This window comes from Drosophila takahashii, chromosome 3R (assembly GCF_030179915.1).
Source record: "Drosophila takahashii strain IR98-3 E-12201 chromosome 3R, DtakHiC1v2, whole genome shotgun sequence".
NCBI lineage: Eukaryota > Metazoa > Arthropoda > Insecta > Diptera > Drosophilidae > Drosophila > Drosophila takahashii.
This window is the reverse complement of record NC_091681.1, coordinates 14,916,675-14,944,495: the sequence shown is the minus strand read 5'-3', so window position 1 is coordinate 14,944,495 and position 27,821 is coordinate 14,916,675. Positions and strand designations below refer to the sequence as shown.

Sequence of the window (27,821 nt, the reverse complement as noted above, 5' to 3'; positions counted from 1 at the left end):
TTTAAAGGCGAAATAAAAAGTATTTCCTTAGTAACAAGCAAAGGTACAATATTAAAATATATATTTTCGGAAACAATCACGATTATTTTTCTTCTTTTCTAAATATATGTGTGAGGAATTCCCCTATGAATACATCCAAGTATTTTTTGCAATCAAGATTCACAATTTAAAATGCATCAAAGTTTTAATTGTCTACCGCACAGATAGGAATACAATGTGTATTTTATATAACAAAATGGTTTATATTTCTTAAGTAGGTGTATAATATCTATGCTTTATAAGTGATTATCTTAAGATAATCTGTTTAAAATAAATCAAATGATATAGATCACTATATCGCGGTGCCCTCTGTACCTGCACCATGTTCTCTTTCCGCTGGCTAGTCCAACGTGTTTGCTATCACCATTATCACTCGAATTAGGCACAATCATTTAACGAACTCCCAGGCCCAGGCCCGTATGGTACTTGGAAAAGTAATGACTGGCGGGAAGTGAATAACAGCAGTAAACCCATATTTACCAACGGTATGGTATGGGTATGGGTACTTGTGTGTACTTCCAATAATACGACTATTCCATTCTTCAATTCCAGCCGAAGAAACCGAAACCGCTCAAGCTGCGAGAGGCCCGGAAGAGAGTCTTCTGGAATATGTAAGAGAATTGACGGGCCCAACAGAGAGAGGGAGCTCCAGCTTTTGGCGATCGCTCGTCGGTTGTTCAGTTGTTCAGTGGTTCAGCATTTCAGCAGTCACTTGTTTTTGAGTGCTGCTTGGAGTTGGTCGCTCGCCTGCTGCGCTCTTAGTTGTTTTGGCTTAGTTAAATTAGTTAGTGCCTCCGCTTAGCTGCGAAAAAGCTGGAAAAAAAGTATATAATATCGCGTTGTCGCCGCCTCCGTCGTCGTCGTCGCCGCTGCCTTTGTATCTGTGTGTTTGTGAGTGCCGAAAAGGAAAAAATAAAATATATACATAATAAAAGAAGAGTTGCTATTAAGTGAAATATACACACAACAACTAAAAGTTAGAGAACGCTTACGATTGTTGTTGCCATGCGAGCATCTGGTCGGCATAAAGCCTCAATTGTGTGTATTTACACTCGGTTCGCCGTACTCATTTGCATTGTGACAAAAAATAATAAACAAAAAACAAAGGCTGCCCGCTGTCCCACAGACACAACAACAATTAATTTAATAACTTAAGTAACAGCATCAACACGAACGGTCGTCGTCGCCAGTCGTCAGTCGCCAGTCGGAATTAATATTATAAAAAGAAAAATAAAAATAAAAATCCTAAAAACTGGTGAACATTTTTGTCTAGATAAAAAGTAACACAAAAAGTCAACTGGCAAAAGATCACGAAAGGCGGTACACACACATTTCCATTTGTCGCAGCCGGAAAACAAATTCACATTTGTACAGTCCAACTTCTGTAGCCCGGAATTCCACAAGAGCTTTGATTTTATTATTCTTTCCGACATAAATCGATCTTTGAGCCTCTATTGTTCAAGTTTCTATTTAAATAAATCAACATTTTAAAGCCAATCAACTTATGTTTGAAAAACCTTTAAACAGATAGATAAAAAATCAAAAAATAATTCAAATCTAAATTCAAAATCTTTTATTGCTGTAAAATAAAATTATCAAAATAAATTTTAAAAAATCATTAAATTATTAATATTATTTAAATTATTAATGCTTCAAATTTTATAATTTAAAATAATTGAACATAAAATTATTTCCTTACAACAATAAACATAAATTTAAAAATTATTTCTAATGTACAACGAATTTTCTTTAAAATTCCAAATAACAAAACGAACAATGCAAATTTTATTTAAATTTTTTAATGTCCTTCTAAAGTGCTATATGGAGAAGCTTGACTGTACCCACTCAAACACGTCACCGGCACACTCCCACTCTCGCACACACTCCCACATACACACACGCCCACAAGCTCTGGAGATTTGCACAAGTGCAAAGACTCGAAAAAAAAACAGAAAGAAACGAAAGAGGAAAATCAAGAGATTTTTTGTTGCCAGCCTTGACTAGAGCGAAAAAGCCTAAACTAAAGTAAAGTCAGTTAAATAATTACTCGGAAATTGCACAACGATGTTTGATTGCAGCCACCGAAAAAAAGGCCAAGAAAAAAACAGATAAAAATCCCCACGAACAGCGGTTAATTGTTTCATAATTGTGGAAATATATTCAGCTGATTATGCGACAGACGTAGAATAAAAAATAAAATAATATTAATTATTATCAGTGAGTGGAGTGACCGTACTGAGTTTTTTTTATGTTCTTCAATGCAGGCGATCCAGTAATAAGCAGAAAAACAGACAAATTCGCGGAAATGGATTACATTGTAAAGGCCTACAAAGATTGGAAGCTGCATTCGCAGGTAAGCAATCGAGTTAATAATATTGTAGCTCTAGGGAAGGTAAACCTTCAAGGCTAGTTGTCAATCCACTTACAAATTCATAATTATTGTGAGCTCAAGAGACAACAGGAAGCCGACAATCGGCTTACAATTAAGGTGTATACAAATTACAAATGGAATTACAATTGTAAGGTGGCAAAACGACTTACAAATCAATCTGAACAAAAGACACAAAAGCTGAGGGGGATATACAAATCCTAAACATGTTACTCCATATTCTGCTAATTTGTGGTGTTTATTTAGAAAACTATTTATTTTAACATTTATCGGTAGAACAAAAAGTGTGAACTTGCTAAGCATTTTTACAGTAGTTTAAAATTGACTTTGTTTCTAGAGAATAAAAGTGGCAAATAAACCAAAAATATTTGTAATATGTTTGCAATATTGCTGCTCCCTAAATAAATGGATAGATGGGCTTATAACTTTTGTGTGACTCTTAAGAAATCTCTGACCTCTCTCAAATATATAGATCTTAGATATTATTCTTATGGGACTTCCAACAATCTCGTCTTAACGGCTTTTACCACTCGAAATGTTTTTGCCTGTGGCAATCGGTTAAGATGACGACAATACTGTGGCTTTGGCTTTCTTGCAGAAACGAACCCAACTTCTGTTGGCTCTTTGTCTGATCATTAATATTTTTTGTGCACCTTTTCTACAGTCGCGGATTCGCGTGGTCGGGGAGAATGCGAAAGGCTGTGGAGTCACGGCAATAAGCGGTCGTTAGCTCTTGGCTTCAAGTTGTGGCTTTCGAGCCGGGGTCTAAGCAAATGCAAGACAGCTGAGGGCAAGAAAATAGTCTCTATGTCATAAAGTTTAAAATAGACAATTTTGGGTCGACCAATTACTATTTAAATAACATCTGATAAAATAAAAAAAAAATTATTTTTTTTTTTCAGTTAGCACAAAACATTTCTTTCCCTTAAATAATAAACCAATGCTTTTGATAAAACAATCTTACTATTCTGACCCCTATTATGTGTCCCCCCAAGACAAACACCTCGATCGCCGGTAAGAACTTGGCTCGTTGGGAGGGGAGGGGAACTGTCTGTGAAGCCCGAGTGCTTAACCGCATTTAAGAAAGACCTGGCCAAAAGACACTCGGCAACAGCCAAACAAAATAATAAATTATTCTGTGAAACACGATCATGTCGAAATGGTCTCGCATTACCCAAGAAAAACCCACTCTGAATGAGCGCTACTCTTTCGATTCCGATTCCTCGGCTTCTTTTCCTTCACTCTCTATCTGGTGTCGTTTTATTTAGTTATTTTTTCGGTATACTCTACTACGAGTGTGCGAATATGCTATTGCGATTGCCAATCCGAATGCGAATGCCACCAAAGTGTGCTAAGATCGTGGCCAGCGAACCAACGCGATGAGTAAGCCAACAACGAGTACATCTGGCCAAAAGCAGCCACAGCTACAGCCACCAACTTATGCGGCTCTCCGGTTGAAGTGCAATTGGCCAATGAGCGTACCAGTGTGGAAAAATAGCAGTGCAGCACAACCATTGCACAGAGGAAAAATCTCCAAAATTGTTTAGGAAACAACCAGAACTTTGTATGATTTTGATATAACCAAACATATATTTTGCAATGTTTTGAATGGATAGATAATATTTAAAACTTTTTCCTAACGAAAAACCAGAATTTATTATAATGCTTTTTGCACAAAAAATAATTATCAAAAGCGGTTTGATCTTAATGTATTCAATGACGTATTTGGATATATTTTAGAATGGGGGTGATATTATTTTGATATTTCAAACAGACTTTCTTCAGGTTATTTTGATAATTAAACCATTAAAACTGGTTATCTAATCTGTGTCATTTTAACCTGACATTTTGAATATATTTAAACTTGATTTTAAAATACTAAATTTCTTTATTTTTTTAAATAATTTTATATAATAAAGAACATATTTTTCTCCGTGTTGAAAGCGAGAACAACAAGTTGAAGCGAGCACAAAATGCATTTTATACGCTGACTGCAGCTGCTAATTGGGCCAATGCACATTGTACAAAGTATAAAGTTAATTCATGCTTCGCGTCGCATTCCATTTGGTCTTCTAAAAATATCCTTAACCTTGGCGAGATCGAGATCGTCTTCTTCGGAGGGTTCAATGCACCTCATCCGGTTTTCTGCGGCCATCTTGCAGTTGAGTTTTTACCTTCTGCAATCCCACAAAAAAGAAGAAAAATAAAGCCCCATCCAACTTTGTCCTTCAGTTAGACATGCGATAGGCCACACATCAGACATAACATATGTCTGTATTTCACTCGACTGGCACATTTACATTTAAATACAGGTGTAACTCTTCGACTGATTGCGACCATGTTGGCCAGCTGTGGGTGGTGGTTTTGGCCTTCGTTAATCAGTTAACTGCTCCGCACCTGCAGCGAACCGAAAGTCCCTCTGATTTGGTAATTGTTTGCATGCGGGCGGCCTAACAAAACGAGGTTGGTCTATTACTCACGGTTATTTGGCGATAACTTTAGGTATAATTAAGTCCAACATCAATTTGGGTCACGCGCAAAAGTTTAAGTTGTCGTTTGGTGCCTATTACTCCACCCTCATTGTATATCACATGAATGAAAGAAATCTAGTATTATAATATTTTTTTTAATAGTTCTATAAGTTTAATATTCCCAGTAGCTACTCAGCGGAATGTTTAAACTATAATGAATGAACAGTGATGATTCTTTACCATCATCTTTCTTTGCTATCAACGGAAATCTCAACCTGATGACCTGTTCAATGCCAACATTCTGCCACTTATGTATATGTACTTCCTTTTACTGGTGATAAAGAATGTTTATACGTTATACGTTTTACATAGCCCATACATTAATCTTCAAAATTAAACGCCAGTGAAATGCTTGAATGATTATATAATGTTTATTATAAACTTTAAACTTGATGCGTTCCGTTGGTTACGCTTCTGGCCCGGAATGATCTAACCTTTTCCTCCAAATGGGGGATGCCAGAACGATTGATTGCCGGGAGGCTCAGGACTCATGTTAACCGTATCAGCATCGAACTCCGTGGTGGATTCTTCCAAGTTTTTCTCTAGGGGCGGCCGGATCGTTGGGTTAGTTCTCTCAGGGTTAACCTTCAGTGGATCCGCCTTAAGATGTCCCAGGTACAACAGTAATGCGATCCAAAAGATCGCAACAAAAGACGTGTCCATTTCGATCGACAAACGAAATTAGTCTGATGATTCGCTCTCAAGTCACAGCCAGACAATAAAATCAACTTTCCTTATCAATACAAAAAACCTTTGCAAAATATTTGGTTAATATTTGGTAATTTACCAATGTCAATAATCATACTTATATATTTTTTAAGATCTCCACGTCAACATTTTTGTTGACGGTGACATATATATTTAAAATATTTAAAAATTTTGCAAAAGATTAATTTAACAGTAAAAAATGAAAAATAAAATGCACTTAAATGCTTGGGTTTTTCTATACCCATTTTTGATAAAGCTAAGCTTTTGTTTGCGCATCTGCTATTTTGTACGTCCCTTTTTACCTCATCCTGGGTAATGAATCTTTCCGCCCAACGCGTGACCGTGGAGATCCTCAGGACTCAAGTCAGCCTCAACCTCAACCTCAAAAGACGATATCCGTTGGCCGCGCAGTGGATTTCCCCGTAGGGGGAGAAATGGGGGTGGTGGGAACCTTATGTCAATCTCCTCAGGGTTAAACTTCGGTGGTGCCGCCGAAAGATGTCCCAGAAACAAGAGGAACACGATTCAACAGATCAATAAAAATGGTGGGTCCATTTCGCTCAACGAACTAAATATTTCTGACTGTAATTTATTTCAATTCAAAGCTGGAACATTGGGAATTGCTTCTTATCAATTAGGAGAACAAAATTAAAAGCGCAAAGAGCGTTTTCAGTCAAGTAGATCTGGGCTCTCTTTTTCAAAAAGTTTATTTAAATAAATGAACTGAGAGTTTTAAGTTGAAACCACAGGGCACTTTATATGGGAGTTCTTTTTACTCTACCAATAACTTAATAATTTCGGTAAAAAATGAGTTCCCTTTACTCGAAGAGCAACGAGTTAAAAATGAAAACCAGTTGAATGTTATGTGTTGTTTTTTATTTTTTAACACTTTCCAGGTGCGCTTCGTCACTATGTGGACTGCCGTTCATAGTGATAATAAGCGATAAGCTGGACATTTTCTGTTGATTTCACTTCAGCCCCTTTTACCTACACCGAATGGTACGTTTCCTGACCAACCAGTGTGATTTTGGGGTTTCTCTGGAACAATTGTTACACTTCTGGGGTCGAATTCCGCAGTGATTTGAGCGAAAAGGAGTCCCAGGAACATCAGGAATACGATATAACAGGTCCCACGAATTGACACGTCCATTTTGAGCAACTAACTGAATGATTCTGCCTTTGAAATGTTTTAATTCCAAGATGGAAAAGTACGATTCGGTTCTTATCAATTCGGCAGAACTAAGTTAAAGAGAGAAACAATAAATGTATTTAACGAGTGTTTATTATCAAGAAATTCTAGCTCCAAAGTTTTTTGATGATCTCTAAATATAAGATATTTCAAGCAGAAAAATTATACAACAAATATGCAATATGTTTACCTAACAACAGGTCCCAAAAATTTACGCGTGTAATTCGACCAACGAACTAAATACATAGAATGTATTCTGTTCAAAGCCGAAACGTTATAAATTTTTTCTTATCAATTTTGAGAGCCAGAGCGATTATTTATAGGGCTCATTTTTTTTAATGTTTAAATTAAACGAACTGAGAGTTTTAAGTTTAAACCACGGGACACTTTATATTGCAGTGCTTTTTACTAGGCACACAAAAAAAACGAAGTAAAATTAACCAATATAATTGTCAAACAGTTCCCAACCACAATAATTGTCAATTCTACCAATTAAATAGTTACTTTCACAACAACAAATTCACACAATTAACAAGGAAACACACCCAAAGCAAAAACTATTTATTATAGTTACGTAACTATCCGTATAGGTAAATTTTACCGATCAAAATTTTTTGTGTGTAGGAGTAACTTGAGGGCAACGAGTTAAAAATAAAAACCAGGTAATTGTGTTGTGTTGTTCTTTATTTTTTAACACTCTTCTGCTGCGCTTCGTCACTACGTGGACGCCATCCATAGTCATAATAAACGATAAGCTGGACATTTTCCGTTGTTTTCGCTTTAGAATTTTGGCCCTCCAGGGAATGGGTTAGGCTTATTTCTTGTAGCTTCAGTTGTTGTTGTACCGGATATTATATGAAAGACAGGTTTCTCACGTATTAAGGACATTTGTGCAAGGTCGAATCCAGTAGTGGGTTGCGGGAAAAGAAGTCCCAGGAACACCAGGAATACAATACAACAGGTCCCAAAAATTGAAGCGTCCATTTCCGGCAACTAACTAAATGATTCTGCCTTCAAAATGTTTTATTTCAAAGCTGGAAAAGTACGAATGTGTTCGTAAAAACTAAATTAAAGAGAAAAACACTAAATGTAGTTAACGAGCGGTTATTATCAAGAAATTCTTGCTCTAATATTTTTTGATGAAGAAAGTTGAATATATATATACACTGCGTTGCAAACTTCTGACTGAAATTATAATACCCTCTGCAAAGATATAACAATTATACAACAAAAACAATTATACTACAAGGGCATATTCAGGCCATAATACATAAATTAAGTCCCAATAGTTAAGTCACGAAAACTGATTAGAGGGATTTAATCGAATAAACAGCAAAAGTTCTAGGAGATGTATTTGTTTCACAGTGTAAGCTGTATATAAAAACGGGGAGAACATTTTTATTATTTTATTTAAATGATACCTCGTGGCACCAAAGTAAAATCAGCGCTTTTCTGCGGGTTGTCAAGAGACTCTTGAAAGTGCGAAACCCCCAAGTTCATCTCGGGGGATGCCAGTGAGTCAGTTCAAACTCTTTGCCATTCTCGGCAATAATTATTGATCGCGGTTTAGCTTCCTGTTGCACAGTGTGATTTAAAGACTGGTTTTCGTTGGGATTTTTGTCTTTTTTGGATATTCTATTTTTTCATTGTGGCTTTATTTGCGATTACTGATTTTCTATATTTAAGTTTTTGTCCAACGAAGCGGCTGCAACCGGTTCGAATTGCTTTGAATAAGGCGTCAATCTACAGAAACTTTACGATTGATATTGTTTTGATTGTGACGGCGACGGCGAGAGGGCAGTCTTATAAATACGAATAATCAGCATAAAAATGGGAAAACAACCCCGAAAAGAGACAGAGATAAGTCAGCATTTGTATGAGAACAAATATACCGAATATTTGGGCTCTTTGTCTAAACATTTGTCTCGATTTGTGTGGGGGACTAGCCTTGACTTTCACACAGAAGTCTTATCAGAATCTGAACGTGCTGATCGAACGATTTGGGGACCCAAGGCGTAAAATTCCGAGACTCAGTAAAATTTACTTGTATGTGCATTGTTCGGCGTACCTATATCTTTGATCGCACCTTATATTGATCATAAACGTAGGCTGCACCCTCTTCTTCGAACAAAGGCGGCAATCTTATCAGCAACTAATTTGTCACCCCAAAACAATGAGAATTGTAAAAACAAAAACCCCCATTGTCGGCCCATCCATTTTGTGAAAAAAACCAAGGCAAACACTAAAAAATAAGAACTCAAGTCGTTGTAGGCATATAATTAATAGTTGAATAAATCATATTGATAGTCATTTGATGGCTTCTCAGATGTTTTTAATGACATACACCAGCCACATACTTACATATGAGTATTATGAAACCAAGCGAACGGACAATCAATCACACGCCTAAGTGCATCGTCATTAAGAAATAAAACAACGTTTATAGAGATTGATAATTTGAAGGGTTTCATTTCCCACTTGTCTAGTAAACTTGAGCAATTGTTAGAGTATTTGAAGTTCTTGAAAGTATTTTTCACTAAATGGGTTGCACACAAGGCAAAGAATTTTTCCATACTCTTTGGTGGAAAAAACTGCCAACCGCAAAGCCACAAAAAGAATATCATTCGAAAATACCCATAAGCTCGGTTTACCACTGAGTTATCAATCCAAAGTTTTGTAGTTCAAAAAAGTGTATTAAAATACTTTCTTATTTCTCAAGATCATTACATCAAAAACCTTATAGTTAATACTCCCGATGATAACTTATTACGAGGTACTGATACACAATCATTTTTGTTTCTTCGCAAAGTATTTGAAATGTCATAAAATGTCACGTTGATAGATTTTGCACGTAGCACTGGTAATTAAAAGCATGTAATATTTTAGAGAAACAACTTTAGTGCTCCCTTCTATTTGCAAAATACTAGTCAGTAGCTAGTCATAAAATATCCTAGGAAAGGTACTTACACCACAATGGTGTAAGAACAACAACCCTCGAAGAGCCGGCGAGCCATCCATTTAATTTATCGCTAAATATAAATAAACTTAAATGAAAAGACCACTTAAGACCCGGACACTTGACTTATGGGGCTCTAGGCATTCGTATGCGGGTTATACAAGCGGGGCATTGATATCGCCGTGGACAACTTAAGACCCGGGGGCATTGAAAAGTCAATTCTTTGGGGACTTTCCCGGTAATTCCCTGATAAGACAAAGCGTGAGGTTAGGCGATGGAAAATAATGCAAATTTTATGGCATTTAAGTCAAGGTTCGGGGGGTTTAAGACCCGTGATTGATCAACTAACAAAGGCAACATTGTTTACTTTGTTTAGAGTTGATTGTGAATCATCTTGAATGTCTCATATCTGTAATATTTTAGGCCAAGGATTGATTAACTTAGTAAATAGTGCCTAAACAGGTAGAAAATGATTTATTATTTATATCTTTTCTAAAGGACAGTGTGAATCATCTCTATACGCCATAGCTATCTTCAGGTCAATATTTATTATCAAGTGACCAAGAAAATCCACAAGAAATCACGTGTCTGGCTACCAATAAACCTCTTTGTTTGGCATTATCTCGGCCGTGGGGCTAGTATTTCCCATATATCAAGCATAACCAACCCCAGTGCTCCAGATAATGACGCGAACACATGCAATATCTATCTGAATAGATATATGGAGCTTCTTATTTTTCAGTCACGTACCGTACATACAAATTGTTTTGGTTGTCTCCTCCCGATTCGTACCGTTTGCTGTTTATCAATTTGCAATTCCCAATTTTGGTGGCTTTAATTAATACTAAAGATAGTGCCCGACTAGCCTGGTTAGTTATTGTATGCCTAACCTTCGGTTATAATTTTCGTGCGCTTGCACAATTCCATAAATTTAAAAAATAAAAAGCATACCGCACAGCTGCGAGCTGCGATTGAAAGGCAACAAATTGAAATAGATTACCAACGATATCGTTAAATTTATGAGTGTGTGAGCCACATTAGCTGGATAATTTATGGCTCTGATTATGGGCCATTCGGGCTAACTAAAAGTGGACTAACGTGGCTCCGTCGACCAATGTCTTGACCTTCAGCACTCGAAGTTCTTTGAACGTAGACGATAATTTCCCATCAAGCGATGAACTCGCCGCTGATCCGATCCACAGATTCATTCAAATTAGTGACTCACAAAGTGAAGAAGCGCCAGCCAGCCGAGCATGTCTGATGTCTCAATATCGGGGCTTTAGACTCTGTTAGAGCCAAAGTGCCAAAAAGCATTTAACATTCATTTCTGCGCCAATAAACGCGCACAATAACAATATATATAGTAGTACGATCGTGTGCTGATCATCAATCAGGTGTTTCGTTCACTGTGCTCAGAATGGACAATGGTGAGAGCTTTCTCCGCAGTTTCCACAGCTCCAGATTAAAATCGCAGTATGTCACCGAGCGCAGTGTACACTGTACACCACGGCGTATGAGTATTCCGCCCGGTTAGAACTAGTGACGAAGCAGGCAGCTCGTGACTGGTTTGAACAATGGACAATTGTTCGCCGGCATGCGCATGTCAATGACCGTTTCACCACCTCACCCTCACCCCTTTAGATCAGCCAGATATATCTATATCCATATAGTATATGCCCACAGAAAACTATAGAGAGCACAGAACGCATGAGTTTCAGCTGCCACAGCAATGTGTGTTTGTTATCTACGCAGCTTATCTGCAAAATATTTGCCAAACATAAATAAATGGCGCCCAATACAAAGTAAAAGCAAAACGGTGGCAATAGTGTCACCAGTTTTAAAACAAAAGCAAAACTAAGCTGGCAAATTAAGCTATATTATAATATGTTCTATTTAAAGAGCTAATTTTATAATATATATTTTTTTTATATTAGCAACAATTTACAATTAACTTTTAACCAGGAAATAACAAAATATTTATTTTTTTAATCATTTTAATTTAACAAATATTTAAAAATAAAAATAGTTGAATACAGTTGGAGGAAATATATTGATACAATAAAAAAAGAAAACAATTTTAATATTTTTTTATAGTTTTTGGGCTAAGATACTAATTGAAAAATCGGTAAAAAATAGTTAAGCCAACAACACTGGCAAATAAAATTGGTGCAAAAGAAGTACAAGATACCAAACAACATGGCAAAGTGTATTAACAGCTTGTTGTTGACCTTAAACGTGCCCGGTTTCGCGTCCATTATGGCCAAAGCCCATAATGCAAATATGCGGTAGTTAAATTGCACATTGCAATAATGCAGCAATATTGCGCATACAATGTTCAGCTACCATTAATAAATAAAGTCACATGTTAATTATCAGGCAGTGGCACGTCGTCCACTGGCACCACTAATTTCAATATTTGCAGCAGCTGTTGGTGCTGGGACAGATACAAAAACAGAAACAGAAACAAAAATAACAAACTCAGCGGCGACCTGCTTTGTTCAAACAGGTTTTAATATATACAATACATTAAGAGAGGTTTACGTAGCCAACGCGGATCACGTGAAAAAATTATCCACCGCTGGCGGTGAAACACTAACAAACTGAGAAATTAGCAATGTCTGGATGTTTGAGACAAAGGAAAGGCAAATAAAAGTGCGCTAACTGCTGTTCATTTGAAATGCGCGCCAATTTGTTGAGTCAGGGTGGCAGCGCCAGGCAGTTTTTGAAATATTGAATTTAAAATTGTAAAAATTACGGCTTTTAATATGTAGAGTATTAGACTTTCCAATTCATAATTCATTTGTATTACTGTGACACAAATGAATTATGAATTATTATATGAATTAATACATTACTCAAGAAAGATTATAGAATTATCATATGATGATCTTTTTTAGGGAACCTATATTTTTGTAAGAAAGGTATAAATTTCAACATTGATTAATAGCACACTATGAATCAATCAAATTCGATTTGTAGTCATTATATTTGTGGGCTTTTAAAATATTTTTTAAAAGGGACTACAAATCTTTAAAAATGTGGGATAAATCGAAGTAAAGGTTAAAACTGCATATATTCCCCACTTTTTGAATATAAAACAAGTTGATGCAATTCAAAACGGGAAATTGAATTTTTAGCCATTAAAAATATCAACAACACGAGTTCTCTCATTTGAAACTTCCCGCCACCGTAGTGGTAGTGCTGCTTTTCCGACGTCCTTCTGTCGAATATATCGATAGTATCGCGAGATTCCAGACCATCTCTACAGCAAACGTAGTAAACAGAAAAAATTGGATTGGATCGAAAAATTGCAATAAAAACAGAGCCACGGCACTCGCGTGTGCAAATATTAGCGCAATCAAATCGGCAGCGTGAGAAGTGGGCGGTTTAATCGGTGGGAGGTCGTCGTCTTCGCCACCCACTCCCACTCTCTGCCCGTTTCTCCCATCTCGCCATCTCGCTCGCTCTGTTTTGAAAGGCCTGCCATGTGTGTGTGAGCTGGGGGCTCCGCTCGCGTGTGTGTGGGTGCGGTGGAGTAACTGTAACGGTTGCAGTTGCATTCACCGTTGCAGAGGAGCGGCGTTCGGGTGAGTGCGCCGAATAATTAATAAACGCGGAAATTAATCGCTTTTTAATTTAGTCGCCCCAACACAGCCCTAAAAATCAGTGTCTGTAGTACACGTACATATTTACATATTCTTGCTGTGTTTGTGTGTGCGTAGCGTATTGGCCATGACATCACTAATATTGTAAATCCAACTATCTCTTTTCGAATCCATTGCAGTTCCAAGAGATCGTGCCCGACATGGATGACTCCGAATTCATGTTCAACGAGAAGCAATCGATCCGGGACTCCGGGCGCACCCTGAAGCGCTACGGGAGCACCTGCTGCAACAGCCTCCGGAACAACGAGACCCTCATCCGGCACATCGTTGAGAAGACGGACACGCTGCAGGGCATCGCCCTCAAGTACGGATGCACGGTGAGTTTGGAAGGGGTCAATCCTCTGGAGAAGTCATCAACCCATTCCACATTCGATTGGTATATGGAAGCATACAGTGTGTCTTATAAAAATACCACTTTCAGGAATAGTTTTCCAATTTTTTTTTAAAGATTTAGTGCCGTTTTCTTGACCGCCTGTTATATTTAAAGGAAGCTTTAAACACTGATTTCCCATACGATTTCATGGCTTTAACCGTACTTTAAACTTTAGAAACGGACGAAGAATGAAGATTTGCCTTGAATTTAATTTAAAATTCCTATTGTCAATTAAAAATTTTTAAATTTAAAATATTTCAAATTACATTACATTACTACAATTATTGACAATATTTTCCTGTTATCTGTAAAAATCTTTCCTACTAGTCAATTAATAAATCCAAATTCTAGGAATGATAGACTCTTAAGACCCAAGCCCTGAACAAGTTTAATTAATTTAAATTGGTTATAAATTTTGGTTTTTCAACCAGACGTATCCCATAGTAATTTCACTATTTATGTTGAAAATTGACATTGCACATTTGCAGTTGAGCCGTTTGAAAAGGAAGCTCCAACAGTGCACCAGTGGTATTTCCAATTTAAACTCCCTGAGATTTACAACAGTTTTCTCTTCAGGTCGTTATGGAAGCTCCACTAGTGCGGCTTGTATTTATGTTGTAATCCCAGTTAGTTAGTATCAATTATTAGTTTTACTACTCCCCTCTGCCAGTTAATGGTTATTATTTCCTACTTAGCAACAAAATTTTTTCTTTCGCGAATCATTTACGGATAAATAACGGCAAATTCCCATTAAAAAAGATTTTGGAAATTTGGCACTTTAGTGGGGGTGTTCTGCTAAGTTGATATCAACACCCCCATCTCATAATTTTAAAAATAATTGAGCGGCAAATTTTTTTCTTTCACGAATAATTTACGGATAAATAACGGCAAATTGTCGATAGAAAAAAATTTGCCTTTTCAAAAGTTGCATTGCTAACTTTATGCATATTAAATATTTTACTATTGGTGTGAATAAATTTCACAAGAACCTAGATTTTACTTTTATTCTATTGTAATACCCTAACCTTTTCCAAACTTGATTAAATCTTTTTGGCCTACACTTTATGCCACTAAGAAGGGTTAGCTGCAACAATTCCAAAGACCATTGCTGACACGCTAACCCTTTTGAATTTTAAATGTCAGAATGCAACCCTTGAACTTTCGTATTTCAAATTTATTTCAAGCCAAAATAAGCTTTAGATAATTCTACCTAAAAAAAATAATTTTAAAATTTAAATGTCAATAAATTTTAGTAATTAATCAATCAATTTTGTCAGAATGATCTAACCAAAAATTCTGTCTAAAAAGTAACTGGAAATGTATTTGTGCCACTTGAGGAAGGCCAAACCAATTACTGTCACGCTATCCTCGCAACTAATTTATTTTTTATAGGGCCCTCCAAATCATTTTCAAATTATGAATCTTGACGAATTCATTTCACCATGTCCATTGATTTATTGCACTCTTGGGGAAGCTTTACTAGTGCTGCAATCACGCGACCCCGTTGCATTTTAAATGTCAACTCCCTGGGATTTGAATATATCGATTCAATAGTGGCAATGTGTTGCCCGGGTAACTCCCATCCATCCCCAACCCCAACCCCAACCCCATGTCATTCTGTTCCTTCTTGGAATTTACGACCGAACCCACACCTTCCCACAACTGCGGGGGATGTGATAAGTCGTCTAGTGACTTGGACAAACAGAAGATAGCGACATGTGAGAAGGGACAGTCAGTCTAGAGACTAGTACCTAGTTTATCAGACTTGTTATCGCAATGGACCCAAGAGACCCAGAAAATGCTGCAGCCCCCTATTTAGACACACTCTTTCTCTACCTGACAGATTGCTGCATATAATTTACTGGTCCAATATTTGCCTAAAGTCAGATTAAGTTTATTGACTCGACGAGTCTGAAATGTCGCTGTAGGCCAAAACAGAATATCGTTGCATGCCACTTGACCCGATTGGCCATATATGCGTCTTGGCCGGCTCATCCATCCGTCGATCAATCTCATCCATCAATCATGTGTCAGCGGCGCAATTGCCCGTAATTGATGAGCTCCTCCAACTTATTTACACACCTGTATGTATTGTATGCATTTCAGACGGAGCAAATAAGACGGGCCAACCGCCTCTTCGCCTCGGACAGCCTGTTCTTGCGTCAGTTTCTCTTGGTTCCGGTGGAGAAGAACTCGCCGTACTATCCCCAGGTGCCGGGTGACTCGATAGCCGCCTTCGATGCCGTTCTGGCCACGCCACCGGGCACTCCGGACGCCAATGGCCAGCGGGAGGCGCACAACAATGCCAACAATCTGAGCGAGAGCAGCAACAGCTTCATGAAGAGCAACGACATTAGCAGCAGCAGCAGCAGTAGCAGCAGTGGTAGCAGCAGCAGTTGCAACACAAGTGGCGCCTGTCCAAGTCCTGGAGGATCGCGTTCCGGCGGCAGCCAACAGCAGCAGCAGCAACAGCCCCCGCAGAGGCCGTACTCCATCGCCGGGGAGCTGCTGGTGGTGCAGGCCGGAGACGAGGATCCAGCCATGATGCACGGCCACGGCGGATGCAGCGGAAAGCAGAGCAAGAGCCTGGACTCGGTGGCCGCGATGACGCCCGAGGAGGAGAACCGGAAATGCATGAACGACTTCCTCAACAAGATCGACAACACCATTTCCGAGTCGCGCAAATATGTGGAGCGCTCCAAGGAGTAAGTATTGTAGTTTTATAAGATGATTATATCGCAAAAATAAATTTTAAATATATGTATTTATTGGTTATTATGGGACATAGGTTTTTAAATAATTTGACAACTAATCAATCACAATTTAAGATCGTTCAGCTGTCGATTCTGGTTTATGTTTCACTTCGGAAATCAATCAGTTTTAAAGTAAATTATCTGACAGAAGTTCTATCGAAGAGTCATTAGAAAAATAAATCAATTTATGTCTGATCATAATCTTAATTGAATGCGGAATATGTTAAATGCCTTATTTCAATTATACGATAAATAAAAAAAATAATTACCCTTCAATTTGTATTGGTTTATCGACACTTAATGATAGAAAATGTAGTACTGAAAGTAAAAAGTAATGAATTTAATAAGTCTTTGGATTTGGTGCCAAATAAGCCCGCTCTGCTTTCGTCTCTTTTACTTAAACTGCATTTACTAATGGATTATTTTATTTCTTCCAGCCTGGTCAACAGTCAGAGCGATGCGGACATCTGCATCAGTGCCAGCGCCGACTTCTTCCCGCAGCGCCGCCATCCGCTGAACAACTCCTACAAGACCAACAACAACGACCGTCCTCCGCAGTTTCAGCGGCACAGCTCCACGGGCAGCGGAAACTCCTCGGACACGGCGCACCTGTTGAACACGACGCAGACGCGACGGGTCCAGAATTCGCTGAAGCGACTGGAGAAGCAGCAGGACGACTTCTTTGAGTTGTAGCACCCGTCTGCGGGTCGGAATCTAGCCTAATTACGCTGAGAGTTAATTTTACAATTCGTTTTAATTGCCGCGCATCGGGGAAGATGACTTCTGTCAGCATGTTACATCACACGGAAACGCCGCACTCTAAATGTAATATAAATAATGATATATATATCGACACGTATGCGCGATACCTTACCTATACGATTAAACATAAATGTAACTGAGCTAAAACCTAAACTAAGCGCTGCGCTATGCAAACCTGTAGTACGATGACAAGGCAGTTCTGTCCCCCATTCTTCTTTTTTTTTGATCTTGTGTCAGCCCTGTATAATTGCCGCCAATTTGCTTGCAAGATCCGATCTGGTCCGCATCAAACCGATCCGGAAGCCTTCTGTACTCCTGTCCTCCGCCCCTCCTGCCCCCCATTATGTTTACTTTTTGTATGACTCTAGCTTTAATCACACTGTGTATAATTTAGTTATGAGAATTATTAATGTTAATTGTATATAGTCGCCAGAAAACACAACAATCCCTGGACTGTTCTGACCGCTAACACGAAATTGGCCAACTGTTGACGTGTAATTTTAATTTATTCTTTAGCTTTCCAAAGTATTAAACCGCAACTGAAAATAAATACCGTTCTATAAAAAACTGTAACCTCAATTGTTAAAAACAAGCATCCACCACAAAAAAACAATCTAAATATCCCAGAAACCTCAATATCGAACTGCACTCATATCGAGCCAAGTCATGTTGTACGTGAGAATGTTTTATAAAAATAAAGTGAGAATTGTGTTGGAACAAATGTTGTGTGTTAATGAACCACTGGAATTCCAGGTGTTGGAGCATGCGCAATATGCGAATTAAAAATAGTCGATCCTCGGAAATGTAAACTACCATTAGAGCCCTGCGTGAATCATTCAATTTTTGTTTAATTATAGTATGCCATGAAATTTCTGATTTGTTTAATTCAATTCTATGTGAAATAAATTAAATGTTTTTCTAATTCATTTCGAAGTGATTGAATTAATAATTTTTATGAATTTGCCAAATTTTTTTTGTGCTTTCTTTTGAGAACATAAATTGGAAAATTTTTAACAAATCAATGTTAACTGCTCAGTAAATAAAATTCAGGCAGATTAAATCACAAAATTATGGCCCTTTCTTCTTCAAAAGAAATTCTCGTTTGAATTATTTCGGAGTTCATGCCATTTAATTCTATTAAACTCAAAATTAAAATTCCTTAAATTCTATTAAACTCAAAATTCGAAATAGTTCATTATTATAAAACAAAAAATGCAAAATAATTCATTGAATCCATTCATGCAGGGCTCTAACTACCATCTTAATTTGAATTTTCAAAAGCAGAAGGTTGGTAAATTAGGGAAGTTCGACTGTAGCGTTGCCAGGACAACGTGGCCGGGACAAACAAACGAATCCGAACGGTTAGTTAACATTTTAATTCAAGAAAAATAAGTGAAAATGTCGGACAAAGATCTGGATGCCATTATCCTGGTGACCCAGAAGGTTTTGGGCAAGTACCTTAAGAAGCCTCCGCTCACGGAGAAGCTGTTGAAGAAGCCACCATTCCGGTTCCTCATGGACGTCTTTAACAACGTAAGTGGTTGTACATTTTCCACACTTCTAGAGTTAAAAAAATGACTTCTTTATGGACAGTTTATCAAGCAAACTGGCAAGTTTGAAGGTTTATATTCGCCAGATGAGCAAATGTTTGAGAATATTACTAGTCGGGAGGATAAGATACGATATCTGCAGAAAATGATTGATGCAATTAGTGAGTTTTTATTATTTTTCAGGGGGTTTCTTTGATATATAATCGACTGTTTAATTTCCCACAGAACTAACCACTAAGTTGGAGCTCAAAGTGCGCACCTCGAAAATAGTCGCTGGCCAGGAGCCGGAACTCACCAATGAGCTGCTCCAGGCGATGGCCAGTGTAGCGGAAAAGAGTTTGGAGTGGGAAGGCGTTGTGGACCAGGTGGTAATTGCCCACAGCAAAACTCCACTGGCCATCACGAAAAACCCGAAGGAAGCTAAGAGTTCCAGCAAGAATCCATCGCCCGCCGGCAAGGAGGAGGATCCAAAGCGACGAAAGGACAAACGTATTTCGCCACAGGAGCAAAAGCTGCGCAAGGCCAGCGAACAGCCATCCCGATCTTCTCCTCCAACGGAGAAGGATAAGGCAACCCAGAAGAAGTCAAAGGTAGCCAAGGATGATCCCAAATTAAGCAAGCAGAATTCAAAGCAAAAGAGTCCCTCGCCGGTTAAACTAAAGTCGAAAACCAAGGTGCAGCTTTCCACCGAAAGCGAAAATGCCAGCATGTCCATGTCGCCAGTGCCAGGAGGAGTAACCAAGCAGTCAGCTCCTGAAGCTGTTCCAGCCAAACAAGAGCAGGAAATGGTAAAAAAATAATGTTTTAAAATATATGTTTCAAAATAACAGGGACCGTAAATAATCGTTATTTGAGATTTTTATTTTAAAAGGCCTGCTTAGATTTGTACAAGTTTTAATCAACAATTTAACTGGTTTTTATGCACTTTATATACATGAACAACTAACAGTTAATTTGCTTTCCAGATTTGTTGACATGCACATAGGTATTTTGTGGACAAGAGTAAAAAGAACGTTATTTTTGATGATTAAAACAAAATATCACAGTAGTCTTTTTCAAATAAAAATCTTAAATAACGATTATTTACGGCCCTGCAAAAAAACAATAAGTACTCCTTATAAGTTATAACCAAATAGGTTTCTCCTGCAAAGGCAAATGAGGCGTTAGTGGAACCAGCCCAGGAAACTCCACAGGCTCCTGCCCCATTGGCTCCACCACCTGAGCCAGAGAGTCGCAAATCCTCCAGCAGGAGTCGCCGTTCCAGTGGTAGCCAAAGACAACCAGAGGCTAGTCCCACTGAAAACCAATCCCAGCCAGCGGAAAGTAATTCTCCGCCCGATTCCAACAGCGAGGTGAAGCGGGAGATTCCCATGTCCAGAGAGAACTCCAAGGAATCCAATCAACGACCCAGAACCTCACTTAGACCTCCATCCGCTCGACCAGCCTCCGCACGTCCAGGAGCTCCGCGGCGTCGAAATGTGGAAATCGTACTTCAACCAAACGATCAAGTCAAGATGTCCGGGATTAATGTCAAGTTGGAAACCTTTGGAGATCTGGATGATGATGGCGAGAACCTGGTGATCATAGAAGATGCCACCGCCCATGACATTATCGAAGGCGAAGGTGGAGCCGAGGAACCTGTTCTGGAGGGCCAGCTCGATGCTCAGGGTCGACTGGTGCAGCAGATCTTGGAGACCCAAAAGGAGTTGGTTCATCAAAATGCCGAAGTGGTGGAGCCTCCACAGAGTCAGGCGCGTCAGAGCTCCGCTCGCCAGGTGAACGACCTGCGAGATGTGATCCAAACTCTAACCAAGTCGATTGGTCCAATGGGAAAACTGCTGGACTTTTTTCCCGAGGACGTCGACGCAATGCAACTGGAGCTAACCATGTGGCGCGACAATTACAACCAGGCCTCGTTGGAACTGAAGAGGGAGCGAAGTCTCACTGCGTCCGCCACGGAACCCATGAAGCACCAGCTGCAGCAAATCCAGGCCAGCATTGTCGAGTACCGGGAGCTTATCGACGAGAGTCGCCACAAGATCCTGCAGAACAACTCGCGCATCCTCAAGATGATGTTGGAACAGTAAATGCTAGAGAAATAGCCACAAAAAGCTCTTGAAATATAATAATGTTTTTTGTATTTAATAAGAGTTTTATAAAAATAGCCATGCATGTATTGCTTGGGTACACTTTTCAATTCAATATATATAAAATGTATATAATAATATCAAAATATCTTTGATACGCAATAAGTTGGTTGGTTTCTTTTTGGGTGATTTGTTAGTTTGTAAACAGTTCTGGTAAAAAAATGGAAGAATTTAACAACAGACGGTGAGTTTCTCTTCTAAGGTCACTTGGTGTTTGAACCGAAACCAACACTCTTAAAACTAGTGTTCTTAAAAAAACCAAAACGAGCCTTAAAGTATTTAACTTTCCCTCTCGATTCCTCAGATTTGAATAATTGTGCGATAATAACATGCATATACAATGCATCAAAGGCTGAAAAAATCAAACCTTTTCTTTTTCGGTTTCCGATGGGGCAGCTTTTTTCTTCTCTTCTGTTACCGACTCTTTAGTTTCCTCTAAGGTCGCACTTATTTGAGGTTTCTCTGGGATCTCCTCCTTTTCAGCATCGCCTGTGATTGTCTCCGCTTCATCATCCTCTGCAGCTGACTTATCCTCGACCTCCTTGTCCTTTCCCAAGCCATCTTCCTGCTCCTCATCGCCCAGAACATACTCGATGACATCGTCGATGGGGAAATTGTTGAGCAGCGACTTGATGGAATCGTTGTGAATCACAACGGTGAAGAGCAGTTTGCAATACTCCCGCATGCGACTGCCGTAGTCCAGTTCGGCGTAGTTCTCGGCACCTTTTTGCAAGTCGTGGCCGCAGTTCTCGATCACCTTGCAGAGCACCATCTCCTCGGGGGCATTGGGCCACCCGTATTTCTTCAGGATGGGCGGATCCACCAGCATGTCAATGAGTTTGCCCACGTTCTCCTTAAGCTTTAGATCCTCTTCGGTCAGGATTTCGCCGCTAACCTCATCCTCGCTCGATGCTTCGTCCAGATTATCCGCGATGGCAGCAGCCAAGCTGGCGGCCAGGGATTTGCGCTGCTCCTTCTTGACCACCGGTGAGATCTGTGTCTCATCCTTTTTGCCCTCTGGCTTTACACCGCTTTCATCCGTCAGCTGCTCTCCCTCGATGGCGCCGTCCAACGGGAGAATCGTGTACGTTTCGTTTTCCAGTGTAATGGTCTGGGCAGCGCCATCGCCCTCGTCCACCAGGAATTCGCGCACCACAACGCCATTCCCATCCGTTTGGCTGGAAATCAGGGAGCCCGCCGAAGTGTTGAGAGCCACTGGGACAACCTCCTCATCATCTTCGATTTCAGTGAGCGGCGTCTTCTTTGCGCGCTTCGAAGGCTGCGGTTCAACGCCAAAGATATCATCGGGATCGCACTCGTGCACGGTGCGAATGTGACGGCGCAGCGTTACGCTGCTGTCGAAGTTCTTATCGCAAATGGCGCAATCCGTTCGCTCCATAATTTTGATGGCCGAACGCTTGGTGGTCCTTTTTTCTTTTGCTGTAAGTGGGAGGATCAGGATTAATGGTTCGATAATTGCTAGTCTGGCCTAACTTACGGATGTGTTTGCCCTCGTCCATGTGCTCCTTGAGCAGCGCCGTGGTGCGGAAGGTGGCCTTGCATTCGGTGCAGGAGAAGACGGGACGTTTTGTGCGCGAGTGAGTCTTCACATGGCGCTCAAGTCTGCGGGGGAAAAGTGCGATTGATTAGAAAAGATTATTAGTACAACTTTTTAACCACTTACTGCTTCTCAGTTTTGAACTTCTCCTCGCACTGATCGCAGGCAAAGGGGCGAATATGGGTCTTGGAATGGGTACGCAGCTGGGTGGCCTGGATGAAGCTCTTGCCGCACTCCTCACACTTGTGTGGTCGCTCGCCAGTGTGGCGCTTCATGTGACGATTGAGCACTTCCTTGACGGCAAAGGCTTGGTTGCACTAAAAGAATTGATTAGATAAATAACAGGCCAATTTAAGGATACATTCAAGAGCTTCTTGACTAACCACAGTGCAACTGTAGGGTTTCTCGCCAGTGTGATAGCGTCGATGCTTTTTGAGGGCCACCAAAGCGGAGAACTTCTTGTCGCACAGATCGCAATCGAAGGGTTTCTCGCCGGTATGTGTGCGTATGTGTATGCTGCGTGTATAGACCACATATTAGTCATACTAATTATAATTATTAGTCAAATATTAAACCCACTTGAGTGTGGACAGGCTGTAGAAACAGTTCTTGCACGTGTGGCACATGTACTCGGGCTTCTTCACCACCTGCGTGCCCAAGTGCTGCTTGAGATGCGATCGCAGGTTGTCCAGGCGATAAAAGACGCGATCGCACACCTTGCAGCTCATGGTATCCGTTTCGTTCGACGAACACGACGAGTACTTCTGGTGGCGCTTCAAGTGGTAGGAGCGCGTGAAGTCCTTGCCGCAGATCTTGCAGGCATAGGGCTTGCCACGCGACTTGTGCTGCTCCTCGTGGAGCGACAGCAAGGCCTCGCTGCGCAGATTGGCATTGCAGATGGAGCACGGAAAGTCGCTGAACTCGGAGTGGGTGATGAAGATGTGGCGCTCGTAGCTGGTCTGCGTCTTGAACGACTTGGGGCAGTCGGGGCAGTTGATGTGGCCCAGCTGGAAGGGATTAATGGATTTTAAGTGAATGTTAAGGATGATAGATTGTCCGACTTACATGAAAGGTATCGTAACTTTCGCTGCAGCAGAAGCAGATGTCCTTCTTCTCCATCACCACGGCATCCTTCTCGATCTTCTCCAGGTTCTTGAGCATGTCGGCCTTGCGCAGATGATAGCCGCTGTCGTAGCGACAGAACTCCAGATGCTTCTTGAGGCTCTGGACGCGCCGGAAGGTCTTGTAGCACTTGCCGCACACGTGCTCCACGATCTCCTTGATCTTTGCCCCGTGGCTGGAGTTGCCCTCGCCCTCCGCATCCTCCTCGCCGTCTTCCTTGTCGTCCTCGTCCTCCTCGGTGACAACGATCTCCTGGCCATTGGTGTCCTGAATCCTACCCGGCACCACCTCCTCATCGTCGGCCAGAATGTAGGCAATCGTCTCCTCGTCCTCGGCGGTGGCCACCGTCACCGTGGTGTCCGCCTTGCTGTTCTCGGTCTTCACCGCCTGCAGCACATAGTGCTCCATCTTCTTGCGCTTGCTGGGCGATGTCTTGATCTTGGCCGTTTCCACGGCGGTTACGGTGGCGCTGGGCAGCCGCTTCTCGTTGAGAATCTTCACTGTGGAGGCGGTCGCCTTGGTGGCGCCCCTTTTCTCCGCCTTTGGCGTGGCCAGGATTTCTTCATTGAGTATTTTGATGCGGGATGCAGTGCCTCGTTTTTCCTGCTTACTCGGGGGAGTTTTTGATGAGGAGCTACTGGTGGTGGTTTCAGGATCTCCGGCTGCTCCTATCTCGTTCAAGAGCTTCATTCTGGTGGCAGGACGCTTGTCCTTGGGCGGCGAAATGTTCTCCACGCCCAGTATCTTGATCTTCTTCTCCTTGCCCTCCTTGGAGGCGCTCATCTTGGCGATGACAGCCTGAAATTAGGTTAGGTCGAGGTAAATCCAGGATCAGGATCAGCTAGCGCCGCCTAGCCTACTTTTGGGCACGTGATTTAGAATTCCAATTGGATTTTGCCAGCGTCACCCAAAAGCAGCAAAGAAAAAATGGCGTCACCAAAATCGATCTTTGCGATCGGATCGCACGGGTGCGAGCGAGACAACACTACCGCGCCTGACGCACAGAAAACGCAACAAGTTTTCTTCTTAAATAAAATTGGTTTCCAAGGGGTTGGAATTAATTCTAATGCACACTGAAATCCGTTGCATACTTTTTAAATATCGAATGTTTTTCTGCGGCCCGAAGGATGAGGCGATCTTGGCCGATTCGTCTGCTGATTAGGCATGCAGGTCTTTTCTCCTCAACAAAAGAAAGTGGCGGCGGCCGCGGCGGAAGGCAGAGAAATCGATGAGACACTGGCTCAACTCCTCACTTCACAGTCATTTCCAAACTCGTCGCGAAGTGATCTCTGCCGATGCTAAGCCGAACGTTGAAAAACAATCACAATTTACCCAATTTTATGCTTTAAATTCCAACACGACAAGCGATTAGTGCGACCGCGTCGCCACTTTTATTTCATACCAGAGTCGGTATTTCTTTGCTGTTAACAGACATCTGTTAAAATAACAGTGCTGTTAGGGATATGTCGAACAATCGATAATCGACATTACAGCATAAACGTAAATGACCACTTACGTATTACGTATGCTGTGCATGAATCAGTGGGACCACCGTCCATCTACCAGATTAATACCACTTAAATATACCAGAATATCGGCAAGAGTACAGATACCTGTAAAAATAGGCAATAATGTTAATGTTAATGTTAAGGCGATGTCAGGAAGGAACGAAATCTGACTTACATCAGGGGGATTCCCTAAACTGTTGAATTGTTGAATTTTGGTCAGCTGTTAATCAGCTGTTCCATACAAAGTCAACTTTCAGAAATTTCAGCAATTCATCAGCCTGGCTGTTGAAAATTTTGTTGAATTGCTGAAAAGCCAGAGTTGTCACCTTTTTTTTAAAGTCGTGGCAACTCTGTAACATTTTAGTATCACCAGTACGCATTATTTATTTTAAAATGAACTTAGAAAGTATATTTGTGGTTTTTTTTACTTTGGTAACACTTTTAGGCAGTAACTAGCAATAATAAATCAAATTTTACATGCTTTAAGTTCCGTGAAATTTTTCAACAAATAACAGCTGTTTGAAAATTCAACAGGAACCATTTTGGGTCGTTCCCTTAATTGCTGAATTTTTTTGTTGAATTTTCAACAATTCAGCAATTCAACAGTTTAGGGAATCCCCCTATCGCCATATAAGCTGATAAAAATAATAATCCCTCCATGAGTGTGGTTTTCTTGATTGTTGGTTTTTTTTATTATTTGGTTTTTATTATTAAGGCAATGACTTGTGAAATCATAGCTCGTATCCTGCAATGAAAACTGCAGCCCGTTACCTTTTCGTATGAATGCCCCAAAAACCAATTAGATAAGAAGTTATTAAGTTCGGTTCGATTTAATTTTATACTTTTATTCATTCTTTACATTTTATGCAATAACAAAAATAATTTAACAATATTCGAATTATTTAAGGTGGTAATAAAAAATAGCTGTAACTTATGATTAAACGTTTTATTTTCTCCGTGGTGAAATGCCTTCCATTTCTTCCGCCTGCTCACTGGTTTCAGAGTTCCTTGGCGATCCCTGGCGGTTGTCCGACCACCACGGGCGGTCAGAGGAGTGCATTCGGGCTGCTTCATCGGACTCTCAAACTCAAACACGGACATCGACTTTGGCGTCCAGTACCGCCGTAATGTGCAGTGATCTTCATCTGGCACATATGTGCGCACTCCAAGGCAAGGTTTGATGTGCCCGCTGGAGTTCAACGTTTTTGAAAAAAAACGGCATTTTATTGTGCTCGTTCCACTTGGCCCAACACATCCAGCACCGGAATGGGACTGTAGTCCACAGGCTCCCATTCCCATCCCTGTGACTGACTGGCACGGCAGTAAGAACGCGGGTTGGACCCACGGAGTTTGGGGCGTCATCCATTACGTTTGCGGCCACATAGCTGGTGTCGGATACTCATAGAACATTATAAACATTTTATTACATACTAAAATAATAATAAAGGTAAAAGATAAAAGTATTCAAAAAGGAATAAGAACTAAATTTTCATTCGGGCGATATCGTGTTCTGATAAGACTTCAATAAGATTTAACATAGGTCACCTGGCTTAAATTGATTTCATTCACTTTAATTTTACATAACTGGAATGCAATGCCTTTGATTTTTTAAATAAACACCTAAATTAAGAACCAGGCGAAAAGGCGTGATCGGACATCCATTTCAAACCTTTCCAGGTTCGATGGGGCTTTATCGTAAAATTCTTCGCTCTACTTTTCCTGCTTTTTTTCTGTTTCATCTTTTTCATTGCCTTTCAGGCCATTTAAGTTATTACGTTATTTCCCTTTTTCTCAATTTAAGGACAAAAATTGTACTCACCGCATGCTTTTAAATCCAGCGATGATAGCGCTTTCCTCTGGATATTGCTGCTGCTGCTGAATTTTAAGGAAAAGGCAATTGGAAATAAAGTAGGAAAACACGTGCTAATAGGGCTTTTTGCAGGCTGATTCTTCCGCTCAAAAACAGCTGGTACATGGTACTGGTGGTAGTGCTGCTCCTTATAAACACCATAGGGACTTGGCATCCAACCATAGTTGGCCAACGGAAGTAGACCACCACCGCCCCCAGATTTACGCCACTTCTTTTGAAATGAAGCGTAAATACAATTTGACAGCGTAGAATGACAGAATAGAAAAAAAGTGTTGGGAAGCGCATTTCACTCTCAGCTAATATAGAGGCCGGACCGATAAATATGTCTAATAGGCGATGTTTTTTTCGGTGCAACTCTGAATTCTTCCTCTTGACTGTGAAATTTGGAACGATGACTGCGAGAACAAATCAAATCGATGGCGGGATAAAATTAAATAATGCTTCAGCTCATTGTTTCTTGGTTTTTTTTTTAATTATTTGTAGTTCGTTATGGGCGGAAAAGCATTCGCAAACAGGTTGCTATGAGTGGGCCAAAATTTAAGCTGTTCTGCGTACGAAAACATCAATGTTTGCAGCGAAGTTTTAGAATATGTTCTGCTCTTCGTAAATAATAACTAATACTAATTAAAAGGGTACTATGTACTCCTAAAAAGTTCCAAAGTTGCTATAAATTACCAAAACAGCAAAAATTTGGTTTTGTT

General features: G+C 40.2%; 3 protein-coding genes across 8 annotated transcripts; 2 read left to right on the top strand and 1 right to left on the bottom strand.

The window, feature by feature from the left end:
• The first annotated feature begins 743 nt into the window (after positions 1-743).
• red (LysM peptidoglycan-binding domain-containing protein red) lies at positions 744-18,088 on the top strand. 3 transcript variants are annotated; one of them, XM_017145846.3, is made up of 5 exons: positions 744-930; positions 2,304-2,392; positions 13,597-13,794; positions 15,957-16,555; positions 17,041-18,088. In XM_017145846.3, exons 2-5 carry the CDS (start codon positions 2,345-2,347, stop codon positions 17,294-17,296), a joined length of 1,101 nt encoding a protein of 366 aa, XP_017001335.2. In that variant the 5' UTR covers positions 744-930; positions 2,304-2,344; the 3' UTR covers positions 17,297-18,088. The 3 variants fall into 3 exon arrangements, with proteins under 3 accessions (XP_017001335.2, XP_017001336.2, XP_070072911.1); XM_017145847.2 differs by lacking the exons at positions 744-930; positions 2,304-2,392 and adding an exon at positions 13,072-13,399; XM_070216810.1 differs by lacking the exons at positions 744-930; positions 2,304-2,392 and adding an exon at positions 13,451-13,526.
• Positions 18,089-18,264: 176 nt separating this feature from the next.
• Positions 18,265-21,002, top strand: IFT54 (intraflagellar transport 54). 2 transcript variants are annotated; one of them, XM_070216468.1, is made up of 5 exons: positions 18,265-18,400; positions 18,611-18,898; positions 18,959-19,076; positions 19,141-19,703; positions 20,067-21,002. In XM_070216468.1, the coding sequence occupies exons 2-5, from the start codon at positions 18,764-18,766 to the stop codon at positions 21,000-21,002; spliced, it is 1,752 nt and encodes a 583-aa protein (XP_070072569.1). In that variant the 5' UTR covers positions 18,265-18,400; positions 18,611-18,763. The 2 variants fall into 2 exon arrangements, with proteins under 2 accessions (XP_070072569.1, XP_017001353.2); XM_017145864.3 differs by having other exon boundaries at positions 20,052-21,002.
• Positions 20,774-25,150, bottom strand: su(Hw) (suppressor of Hairy wing). Of its 3 annotated transcripts, none has more exons than XM_070216467.1 (7): positions 25,075-25,150; positions 23,686-24,540; positions 23,200-23,627; positions 23,004-23,136; positions 22,747-22,937; positions 22,561-22,685; positions 20,774-22,502 (listed from the first exon to the last, which is right to left on the bottom strand). In XM_070216467.1, exons 2-7 carry the CDS (start codon positions 24,523-24,525, stop codon positions 21,424-21,426), a joined length of 2,796 nt encoding a protein of 931 aa, XP_070072568.1. In that variant the 5' UTR covers positions 24,526-24,540; positions 25,075-25,150; the 3' UTR covers positions 20,774-21,423. The 3 variants fall into 3 exon arrangements, with proteins under 3 accessions (XP_070072568.1, XP_070072567.1, XP_044250013.1); XM_070216466.1 differs by having other exon boundaries at positions 24,834-25,146; XM_044394078.2 differs by having other exon boundaries at positions 23,686-25,146.
• Positions 25,151-27,821: the final 2,671 nt, after the last annotated feature.

Bases quoted from the DNA above. Each gene is read 5' to 3' on its own strand.
- red (XM_017145846.3), top strand. From the start codon at position 2,345: ATGGATTACATTGTAAAGGCCTACAAAGATTGGAAGCTGCATTCGCAG. The intron at 2,393-13,596 runs GTAAGCAATCGA...AATCCATTGCAG, and splicing joins ATTGGAAGCTGCATTCGCAG to TTCCAAGAGATCGTGCCCGA. The intron at 16,556-17,040 runs GTAAGTATTGTA...TATTTCTTCCAG, and splicing joins TATGTGGAGCGCTCCAAGGA to CCTGGTCAACAGTCAGAGCG.
- IFT54 (XM_017145864.3), top strand. From the start codon at position 18,764: ATGTCGGACAAAGATCTGGATGCCATTATCCTGGTGACCCAGAAGGTT. The intron at 18,899-18,958 runs GTAAGTGGTTGT...CTTTATGGACAG, and splicing joins TCATGGACGTCTTTAACAAC to TTTATCAAGCAAACTGGCAA. The intron at 19,077-19,140 runs GTGAGTTTTTAT...AATTTCCCACAG, and splicing joins GAAAATGATTGATGCAATTA to AACTAACCACTAAGTTGGAG.